We start from the raw sequence: 12,109 nt of genomic DNA, 5'->3' as shown, positions 1-12,109 counted from the left end.
AACGTGAGACTTGTATGATCTTACTACTTGTACAGCCTGAGCAGCATTGCCTGCTGTATATGAAATGGAGTATAGTAAAATTAATACAAGTCGCTCCTGGCCAGGCGGTCAGCCACTATGAGACCTCAGCACTTGGAAATGCATGCATTCTCCACAAGCTACAGATATCCCCATGCTTTGGGATACTAGTATATGTGAAGTGGCCGCAATCGTAGGATGTTACATAGCGAGATGCCAATAACAGCCATGAGAGTGCTGTCGCTTGTTGTGCTTTTGCCAAGAAAGTCAAGCATGCAATGACACGACACTTAAAAGAGCTAAATCAGAGCAACTACTACTGTAGTGCTGTAAATTTTGTTACTAATGCTTCAGGCTTGACACTTTGACCAGGTAACATCAATGTGTTTCCTTTCCTACAGAAAGCACATCAAAACTTGAGAACTTAATCTACCATACATTCTGATGTACAATTCACTCTATCACACCTGTGCAGCAGGACAGTGCGTAGAGCATTTCAGAGATGCATAACATTTTTTTGTGCATTCACTTACTTTGAGCCAGCAATTTCCACAAGTGGGACACTCCTGGCATCCCCAGGTTCAAAGCGAACGGACATGCCAGCAGGAATATTCTGCACAAAGAAACAGGAGGCATGGGTGCAGTTCACTAGTGTTTACTAAAGCCTGACAGAAAATGCAAATACAGAGGGTAATCCTCAACATTTTATGCACCAAAATGCTAGAGAGCTGTGTACCTCAGTATAGTAATGGACCGAGTGCTCTTTTAACCATCAGCCACAGCTGTGCACATTGCTGTTAAAGCTTTAAAAGGACCCCTCACCAGGCCCCATAGCAAATTTTGGTTATACACTTGACGTTGTTACGCGTTCTCTAGGAAGCGTTCTGCAGCAAAAATTTTTGAAATCGTCTCATTAATAGCCAAGATAGAAATATTTCAGTGTAGCGAACCCATGATTTCAGCAGGTTGGCTCTACTGCCAAACGAGACACTCTATCCACTCGTCCCCTCTAGCCTACGCAAGCGAAATTCCTTCCCTGTGTCCTCCCATACCAGACCTCAAGGATCGCAAGACGCATACATCACAGGCCCCATCTTCATTCTTTCTTTTCTCCTCGCTTTTCTTTTTTTTTTCGGCATTGCGCAGTTTAGCTGGCGGCGTTGCGTGCAAGCTGTTGTGATTGTTTCGTTTCGCGCAGTACACGAGTTTGCATGCTGTGCACAAGGACACATGACTAGCGATATAATTCAGTGCTACACGAATACTGAGGCAGAACAAGCGGATTGCGGAGCATGATCGCACGCTGGAACATGGTATAAAATGGCACTATTTCGATACCTGCGCACGTGACTGCATGACCGTGGAAGCAAGCAGACGAAGCAGGAGCACATCTCTCTTGCTTCGGTGCAAAGTAAAACAAAAACCATGCAGACATTCTCTTTGTGTGTTTTATTATTCCTCCAAACTTCAATTCGTCAATTCAAGCAACAGATCACACAAATAACAGATGTTGCCTTGAATAATTCTCGAACTCACGTGTCACCACGAGCGATGTTACACTGCGAACACGAATACGTAAGGGCAGGGATATGAGTGCCTCACCGTACAGCTTGGAGTGCAGTCGCCGCAAGGGAAAGGGAAAACGACATTCCGATTGAAATTTCAGGCCTTTCCACGGCGTGTAGCGATGTAATTCTATGCAAACACGATCGTTAGCACACATTGCATGCTCTTCACTTGTCAGCTCAATATGGCCAAACCTGGTGAGGGGCCCTTTAAAAGGGCCCTTTCATAACAGCACAGTAACAATTGTTACTGTCAAAGAGGCATCTTAGGACTAGTTTTTGCAGTTACTCTTTTTACTGTTCATTCATTTCACTTTTCCTCACTGGCTCACAGATCTCACCACATGCCAAAGGGTCAAATATTAACCTAGCTTAGAGATTTTGAAAGGGTAGAACAGGTAGAACAAATGCTGAACAAAAGACAAATTGGAAACAATGTTACTATACTCACAACTGCGTTTGCACCAAGCAAGCAACACAGGAGTGAGCGATTAAAGCCGAGTCACATAAAAGCTGATATACCACATATCACATGACTACAATGGAGTCTATTGTTCCTCTAGTTCAAATTCAGCAGTTTTATACTCACCAGTCGCATTCCATATGCTTTCTCTCTGTCAAATACAAGGTACTTGTTTGCCTCAATGAAAGGGTAATGACTGCCAATCTAAATAAAAAGAGATATAAAATGTCAATTAGTGTCACAGAAAAAAGAAAATAACTAAAGCTTCAGAAAGGCCTCTAAGCTTATACAGCAAATGAAAAACAAGGCCAAGACAGCTGCGGTTATGTAAATGTCAAAGTTTGTCAGTTTCCACTCAACCAAACCAGATGATGAAATCCATGGGTGACATAAGATGACACAACTACAGCCTTATACACAGGTGACAAGTGAACTTTTTTTTCTTTTCGTACAAGTCACTGCAATGCTCACTGAAACCAAAACTTTTGCTTTCCAAAGTACAAGCTTCTTGCAGAAAAAAAAAATATTGATTTGCTAGTGTATGTATCACGTATGTCGCATACTACATACCTTAATCAATCGGCACCCTTTTCTCATTCCAGAGTCACAATGTGCTAGTACTGTGCACAAATATTACAAAACTGGGAACCATATCAATAAAGATAGCGGCATGGCCTTGCGTATACTGGTGACCATCTTGTTCCCCACAAAATTACTTGTAAATAGTAAAATGCAAATACACTGCCCCTACACATCTTCCTTCCCACAGCACTATTAGAAAGTTCCAGAAGCCTTGCATGTATGCGATGTCGGGCCCAAAGTGTATGTGTACAGAACACAATGAGAAGCTCGGCAGTTTACGTAACATGCTGGCCCATAGATTTAGTGACGTAGGTCTAAGCATTTCTTGTGTATTCTAGAGCCTTCTAGTATTCTAAACATGAAACTCTACAGTGAAAGTGCCCTGATTTCTGTATACCAGATAGCAACACAGCAGGTGATGCTTTAGTTATGCAGTGGTGATGCCAGAATACTCCACTAAAAAACCCCTCGAGGACATCAAATCAAATCAAATCAAATCATATTTTATTCTCCAGCAAGTATCTGGATGGTCACCTGGGCTAAAAGCTGTACGAACAGCTTGACGAAGGCCCAGGAAACCATTACATGGCAGCACATGCAAAGCACATGCAACATTACAAAGCAGCACATGCATGCAGCTGTGCTGCTTTGGTCACCACGATCACTTGGTGTGTTCAACTTTCTTTCACAAGGGCACTAAATTTGTGTGAACTTTGTTTACTACTCCGTCCTCCTGTCCTTGATATAAGATGTTGATCACAGCTACACCACCATGCACTGGCTGAGGGCATGTAAGCAAGAATGAATTAGCCTCTGAACACATTGTGCAATAAGCAATGCTCTCATTGGGTAGCTGTAGGTTCACAGTAACACATACAGAACATATTTCCTTGCCCTTGTTTACATCAGCACATTGCAATTCATTGCAAAAGTTTCCCCCTGCTAAGTAGGAACTTACAGGAGGTGTGCCCTTAAGCTGTCCACTTTGCAACCCCACCCCAGTGGCAGTCCCAAGGGGGTCCAGTCCCCCCCCCCCCCCCCTCAAATCGTTTTCGATTGTGTCATGTCGCCATCACTACATGAACGATGGGATGAAAGAAGTGCAACGCTTTCTGAGAAGATACGGTATAAAAGTGCATTGGGGCAAGTGAGAAAAGCCGAGAAAGGTCTTTGGACTGGGTTCAGCCACAGTTTGGAAAAACAAACCATTCATGACACCTGCGACGGACAGAGACCAGTGGTTTGAGCTTGTCAAAAGCTCCTGCATCATCCCCACTGGTTTTACATTCGTGTTTGTCGGCATGGATAGTCTCCTGCTTAGCAGCTGTGCCAGTAACACTATGCCAAGTGCTTCCATCACCCAGGCATTCCAAGAAAGCAAGGTGCCCTGCCTGTAGCAGCAAAACGTCTTGCAGTCCGACCTGAGGCGCACCTCTCCTGGATTCCACATGAAGTTTAAGTAGCCGCACCACATCGATCACGAGACTGCGTGTTGATGCAACTCTGTTAAGTGGATACTTGGGACCGTTATTGCTCCCCGTCTAGCCGCTGTCACTATCTGTGGCCCCAGGAGGTGAGCATTTTCAGTATTTGACGGGATCGTCGACCACGCCACCACAATTGATCCACTCCCGTCCACAGAATACATTCCAGCCCATCTCACGTCCAGTGAGACGAAAACTTCTCCAGGAATTACTCTGAAAATTTAATGCTGGCTTAGTTCATCACAACCCACACCCAACCACCGAGAGGGACTGTATTGTTGCCATTCAGTAGCTTTTACTATGCTGCAAAACCCTCACAGGGTAGAGGTCTTTGATCGTAGTAAAGGCAAAATTGATAAAAAGCAGCAATATTTTTTTTCTACTCGTCGATGGCTGAGAGTACCTACTTTTGTTGAAAAATAGTTTTCTCGCTCACGCACAGAATATTTTTGCAATGGTCCACTGACTTGCGTGAACACTGAGAAGATGAAAAAGAAAATTCTTGCTACTGGAGAGCCCACCTTAGGCATGGCCACACTAGAGGGGAAAAAATGCGCGTGTCATGGCGCCAGCAGTAAACTGCAGGTGTGGCAGCATGGCCAGATCGAGTGACAGTTAGCTGCTGCGGCAGCCACGTGACAGCATTAAAGTATCACCTCCCCTCAAAGTCCAATGAACGCAAGTGCGAAAAGAGCCGTCCGGCATGTCCTGATGACACCGGCTGCCTCCTGTGCACATAGCTGAAGCGGTCGCTCTGATTGGTCTCCTCTGTCTGCAGCACACGACATGCCGTGAAAAATAGCTCAGAGACCCATCCTTCACATGGCACGAGACCATCGCATGGCAGATTTTGCGGCAAGCATTTTTCCTCAAGTGTGGCCGTGCCTTTACCAAACATCTCCACAGCCTTCTGAGTGACAGAAATTCAAGACAGCAGCAGGTGTCAGGAGACAGAAAGCTTTCATATCTCTCGAAGCTGGTAGCCTTTATGCCTCTGCAATCTACGGAAACGAGCACGATGACGACATCTGATGCCGCACTTCTGAAAAAGGCATCTTCTAACACCGAAAGTAGCCCTGCTTGGGTTTGTCGGCACCATCCGTTCTCGAGTGTGATGAATTAACGATAAGTTTTGCATGATAAGGACTACAGAGAATATTGACCAACCACGGCACCATGATTCCAAGGTTCATTCAAACATTTCTTGAATGAAGAAGGATGCCTCGTCGATCAGCTTCTCACCGAGTGAACTTTGCATTGGGTTATACTATCAAAGTTCTGGAAACAACATAGCATGTGCACAATGCAGGAAGCATGAATGAGTTATATAGGAATACGAGCGACCAGAGCCACGATGGTTTAACTTTACTAATGGTTCATAAACGCTGCTGCTCATTTGAATCCGTCAAGTTGTAAACAAAAATCTGTTGTCATTTATAAATATTTTTGCTGAACAAAGAGCTTTTACTCTAGCTGTGGCTCCCACTTTCACCCCCTCCCTCTCAAAAAAAAAAGAAGAAAGAAAGAAAGAAAAAGCTGTCTTGGACCACTGCCACATTTCTCTCTCTTTTTGTATTTTTATGATAATGTTTCTCCTTCTCCTGACCCACAAAAATGATATGCCTGTAATCAACACTGCTTTTTTAATATTATTATTACTATTATTACTCTTTTGTCGAAGGAAAAATTTTTCTTCTCCCACCCCTAATTTGGTTGCTCTCACCCCCTCCAAAATCTATCTCTGGGACTGCCATTGCCCCTTCCTCCACGTACCTTGTGTGTTCGATTTATTGTTTTATGTGCAATAAACAAGGGAAGTGTAAGCTTGGGGAGCTCAGTACAGTACTGACCAGTACTGTTCTCGGGAGAAGTGAATTTTGAATATGAACTTCTCTTGTGGTGGAAACTCTCTTCTTGAGTTACAATTAAGTCATTGTAAGCAGGCTTGACTGTACTATAGGCTAATTTTATTGCATAAATAATACATACTATATACTAACATTGCAGTTACACTACTCCACTCATTTTACAATTACACTCCTGCATTCTATGCCTAACCACAGCTCCCCATTCCGGGGGCGGCTGCTTCATCAAGCTGCTCGTGGTAGCAGCTTTTTGTGGCCCCACCTCTTCTTGTATTCAAGGCAAATAAAGTTTGATTTGTGTCCATAACTTTAGCCTGGATTTAAACAAATATTTCCTTCAAAGAGTTCGAGAATCACCCCAAACGTACCTGCACAGGGCGATCACTTGTGTTGACTGCACGGATAGAGTAGATGGTTCGGCCCTCATTAATTATGATGTCAGAGTTCTGCTCTAAAGGCAAAATTTTTCCAGGCACACTGTTCAGTAGCTGGACTGTTTCTTGATCCAACTGGTCTAGTGACAAAGGGGCAACTCTTGAAAGGACATCAGGCTGCAAAGAAAGAGAATAAAGTACCTGCCTTTAATTCAGCTCACCCCTACTCTTCTGTGAAAAATGTAAACTTGACTGTTTTGCACTGTAAAATTTTGGCTTGTGCCAACTGCAACTAAGTAATAATGCAAACCAATGAGCACGAAATGTTGTACGTTGAGGACGAGCACGAACAAAGTGACAGCAAGATGCACTTGGCACCAAGCGTGTCTTGCCACTTCATCCTACATTTACTCCTTTACAGATCACCAACAAGCCAAACACCTACTTTAGTGAAATGATACAAGTACAGCTTCCTTGCTCATACCATTTTTCACCGAACTTTTTGAATCACCACTAAATATTCAGATGCACTTTTTCGTAATTGCTAATTGTCTATGCCGTACATACATGTTTCTTTCTTGTAATCTTCCCAAGCTTCACTTTTGTTTGTGGTGGTCCTGCCTTGTACGAATCTACTTTACTTTGAGCTCTGTTAGTTTTGCTCCAATGTACCACTCATACCTGTAGCAGGTATGGCTTGCTGCTAGCTGTTAGTGAGTGAAATAAGGGCTCAATGATACACAATTCTAACACATCTCAACTGCCATTTGATGGCTGGCCGCAAATGTAGCCTTATTGTGAGGAATCGCATACTGATGTGCTGGACTGCCTGGGATGTCATGATAAATCTTTGTGTTACACTTGCATGAACTAGGAGCATGGTGTGAACGCCTGTGTGCCATAAGCCCTTCAAGGCTGCAGTATTTAAAGATAACTAAACCAAATCAATTACACACTTCTTGTGCTTAACAGTAACATAATCTAGGACTAATAGTTTGTGTGTTCTGCTACATGTGAAGGATGTGGTCGTGTCATTATTACCAGTTACTCAGTAAACCACATATATCCATTAGACACACCTGCTTAATCAAAACAGTCCTGCCAAGATGAAACAACATGTTAGTGTTATGTAGAAAATAATATTTGGGCACTAACGAGCGCACCTATCTAAAAGAAAATCCCATAAACTGCTAAAATAAAACATCCCATAAAACTGCTGAAACAACTTTTCCTGGCCATTAGAGCAAACATACTATAGTATGTGTAATATAGACATGTCCACAGGATGACAACCAGACAAGGCATCAGCTGAGACAAAAAAAATCTTGAGTATCAAACATTAAGTTTTTATGTTAAAGAAATGCTTTTTTCATGAGCTCACATTATATATTTGCTCATGTGTCACTCGCCCTTGTATAAACTCCCCCACCCCTTTTGAGGTGAAAATTTTGACCCCAAAAAAAATATCATCAATGTTGCTTGCCACAATGCTTGCATTAAAGCCACGACCTGACTGGAGCGGGGCACACATTCATGCCCCTCTCTAGACCAGCTATGTCACAGCAGTCTAGGTTCCATTTAGCTACTACTGCATGTAAGTTTGCCACCTGGCCAGTTTTCCACCAGCACAGTTTGTTCTTCATAGTGCCGGCTTCCAGTTCATCCCCATACTGGCCCCCCAGTCGCTGGTTTTCCGGTTCTCCCCTAAATTAGTACATGTGTCCATGCCTCTCAGCAGATGCCATCACAGCCAACATTACTAGAACCAAGATCTGTTTGTAAATTGCACTTTGTAACGCCGTGGAAAAGCAGCTCCTTCCTACTCCTAGCCGTGCCGTCAGTTGAAAGCGTTGTGAGCACTGCCACCGAACCCAATGGGGAGCATTATGCAGCAACGGGCTGCAGGTCCCTCTTGTCTATGACGTAAGTTTGGTGTGGCTTTCCTTCTTAAAAGAATTTAAGTGTCCTCATTTGCACAACCTCATGAAGCACATGTTCGGTATGCCTTGTAGCAACACATTTGTTGAGCAGGTATTTAGTGTGATGGGAAATCTATGGACCAACAAAACAAACAAACTAAGTATTTCAATGGTCAAAGCAGAGTTATGTACAGAGCGGTCTACTATTAAAAGGAACACTGGAGCGCATGGCGTCTGCTCTGTTCCACCACCGGCCAGTGGCTGCAACGAGCTTCACGCAGGCACAGCGAGCGCAGTGAGCAGTGCTTTTTCGTCATCTCCTACTGTCTGCAGCCACAGTGAACATAGTGGGTGGTGCTCTTTCGTCGTCTGGTACCGTCTGCCACTGCGCTTTTTCCAGCTGGAAGGAAAGTGATGGAATTGATCTACAATCAGATAAATGTCGCAATGATACTGCCATGTTTTCTTTCCCTTATCGATAGATAAAGAATTGCCCACTTCAGAAAACGTTTAGTATGCACGTCGACTCCCACTATTCCACAATGGCTCGAGTGCCATATGATGAAAGGCAGCATATCGTTGAACTGTGGCTAGGGAAGTACACTCAACGTGCTATTTCAAGATTAACGGAGAGGTGGCTCAAAACAGTTAATAGAATTTTTAAAGCTTATAAGAGCAACCGACGCATAAAGGATGCTCCTAGGAAGCCATGGCATTGAGCCACAATCCATGCGGAAGACCTTGCCATTGTAGCTGCTGTGGCTGACAGACCTCGGGCTTCTGTTCAAGACATCAAAGAAAGCCTTGGACTGAATGCTTTAAAGATAACTGTGAAGGGCCGCTTGTATCAGGCAGGGCTAAAAAGCAGAACAGCTGCACAGAAGGTCCTCCTTCGCACCGCTAACAAGAACAAGCGACTTCAGTTTGTGGAGCGTCATGCAGGCTGGACGGCACAGGATTGGACGAGGGTTCTCTTTACGGACGAGTCTACTTTCATCACCTGTTCGGTCCAGAAGACATGCATTTGGCACCCTGACTGCACTCGGTAATATATCCCTGTACTATTATAATGTTGCTCCTTGCACAATTTTTCGTTCCCGTTATTAATAGTTGGAAACTCATCTTTTTAGTTCCGAGGATTCCTGGAAGCATTTGTAAAAGGGGACGATGTTCCATAAAACAATACACAGTGTCATTTATGGAACCCTGCCTGTCACATCACACAGAGCCTATCACATTTGACAATAGGGAGAAACTGCTCCCAAATAATTATTTGAAGGGTAGCTTGAAAAACGTGCGGACGATTTTTTCTGGTAGCCACACATAGAAATTGTGGCTAATATATAGCAATGGTATCAGCGATGACAAATTGCACTACATTACATTTCAAGAGCTTCTTATGCCACATACATAATAAACCAGGAAGAGCAATGTCATTTCTTATGGTTAGAGCTTTTCGAAGCAATCTGTAGTTCCATTTTGTAAAAAGCCTTGCGTGTCATAAGCTGAACTCTAGATATTGGAGGGATACTGAACATGATGATGAAGCATCGAGTACGCAAAAAATTCCGGTGTAATAAAACTTCCATTGCCTGATTGCACGCATTGCAGGTCATACAACGTGCTTATTGAACCTCCATTATTTCATACTTCAGCTACAAGCCAGAATACATCCAGCGGCTTGCTGCAAGCGGAAGGACAGTTATCAGCGTGTGGGGCTGCATGACAAAGAACGGCCTTGGGACTCTCGTCAGGCTGGAAGGAAAATTCACAGCCGTCAAACACTGAGACGTCATCCAACAAGTTGCCCACCCTCATGCTGAAAATGGTGCTTCCCAGCCGCATGACTTCCTGTTCCAGCACGCCAACTCCCCTGTGCACACTGCAAAAAAAGGCTCTATCATTTCAGTAGCGTTACCAAGTGGAAGTTCTATGCTGGCCACCATAGTCTCCCAACTTGAACCCTATAGAAAATGTTTAGGGGGACCATGAAGAAGGCCCTAGCTAGTCAGTGCCTGCATGGGCTCTCTGCAGACAGGCTCTGGAGTGCTGTCAAGGCCGAATGCGAACGTTTGAAGCTAAATGCGTCCTTCTGTGAAGTCTTGTGTGCAAGCCTTCCTTCATGAATGAAGGCAGCGCTGGAGGCAAACGGCGACATGGCCAGCTATGGAGCGATGCACGGGGATTACCCTTTCGTTTTCTTAAAGCCCGAAAAAATGACGGAAGTTTTTAAGAGCCCCTTTGATGTCAGGTTTTAATAACAAGGCTATAGCAATCAGTACTTTGAATGTGTACCCTAAAATGGCTACCGTAATCACAAAGGTATCATTTGTAAACAATAACAACCTAAAGCTTTAGAACAATGTCGCATGCTGCTCAACTTCAGCATCCACTCGTTACTAAAGTCTCCGCAACTGCGGAAGCTTAACACGTTACACAGACTAATACGTTTCCCCATCGAGGTTACCGCTGTCAATTCTATTGAATGCTCTTTAAAGGCGCCTGTTCAGCCTACACACTGCAGCAAATCAAATATGCATTAGTGCGCATGAGATGGCCACTATACACGGAGAAATGCTCTCTACTATAGTTGCATCACAAAGAGAGGTCTGTAAAAAATTGTCATGTTTGTCTCGTGAGTTCAAGTGGCCAAAATAACTGCAAGGTAATATTTTGGACCGTCTAATTCTCTTTCAGCCATGCAATGGCTAGCTATCCGAGTGTGACCAGGCAGTCTCCGGCCAACTTTAACAACGCATGAATGGTTGGCTTTGCAACGATTCGAAGCGCAGTGGCAGACAGTAGCAGACAATGAAAGAGCACCGCCCACTGCACCACTGCGCCTGCGCGAAGCTCGTTTGCCGCCACCGGTCGGTGGTGGCGCAGAGCAGACGCCACGCACTCCAGTGTTCCCTTTAATAGTGGACCGCTCTGTACATGTCATAATATCAAATGCAACCACAATGAATAATGAACAATGAATAACGAATGGGCAAGTAGGCAAACAAAACAAGCAGCTCCTTACAGCAACTAAATCAAATGCTAGATATACAGTTAGAGGTGCCCTGCACTGAATATTACCGTAGATTTTAGTGAGAGCGTATTCATGTGTTTCATGTTTTATGCAGACCTTTTGCTGGGTTGTTGAAGACATACCTTACGAATAAATCATTTGCAACTACAGTGCAAAAATGTTAAATGTGCATCAAATTTTATATCAACAAATAACCTGCCTTCAATAAATTTTAACCATGCGAAATTAGTACTCGGTGTATCCCCTTTTTTGTTTGTATTTTTTCATGCAGTACAAAATCCATTTCGCTCTCCCTCTCCCCTTTCCTAATAGGTGCCAGTTTCTTTTCTCAGCAAAGGTGGCAACCCTGGCGCAAGCTGTTTTCTCACCACTAGTCACACGGTGTTCTTAGAGGCTGAAATTTCAGTGAGTAAGTTTTGGTCATTTTTACTAACTGCAAGCACTATAAAATAAAACGATTTCCCTGATGCCATGATGGAAGAACTTGCAGTGTTTGGCTATTAAAGAGGCCCTGAAATACACTCTCTTAAAGCCTGAGCAACACACTGGAATGATCGCGATGCCTTTCAAAAGTTATTTTCCTGTACATACTCTTGAAAAAGACTTAATATAAATAGAAATATAAAGAATGCAATGATTACTTTCCCCCTCAACTCCTCAGTTCCTCTCAGCCGAAGCGGCACCAATAGCCCTGCCTAACACTCCTTTCTCTCTTTCTAAAGCGAAGCATTCTTCTCCAAATCGTGGCAGTTCTTGTGGTGCATATCGGTACCTCGCCGTTTTCTTGGGCCAACAGACAGACAGA

General features: G+C 43.8%; 1 protein-coding gene across 7 annotated transcripts in view; it reads right to left on the bottom strand.

Annotated features, from left to right (window-relative positions):
• Positions 1–12,109, bottom strand: part of LOC126518526 (urease subunit alpha-like) — a 145,056-nt gene that overhangs the window by 80,299 nt on the left and 52,648 nt on the right. For all 7 annotated transcript variants that reach the window (XR_008610014.2, XM_055065217.2, XM_050168319.3 and 4 more), the window contains 3 exons: positions 6,346–6,528; positions 2,173–2,250; positions 552–631 (listed from right to left, as the gene is read on the bottom strand). Coding sequence is in view for 6 of the 7 variants with exons in the window: in XM_055065217.2 (XP_054921192.2) it covers positions 552–631; positions 2,173–2,250; positions 6,346–6,528 (341 nt within the window). In the remaining variant the exon portion in view is untranslated. The remainder of the gene's footprint in view (positions 1–551; positions 632–2,172; positions 2,251–6,345; positions 6,529–12,109) is intronic.

This window comes from Dermacentor andersoni, chromosome 3 (genome assembly GCF_023375885.2).
Source record: "Dermacentor andersoni chromosome 3, qqDerAnde1_hic_scaffold, whole genome shotgun sequence".
NCBI classification, from domain to species: domain Eukaryota; kingdom Metazoa; phylum Arthropoda; class Arachnida; order Ixodida; family Ixodidae; genus Dermacentor; species Dermacentor andersoni.
This window is presented reverse-complemented; position numbering and strand designations above follow the sequence as displayed.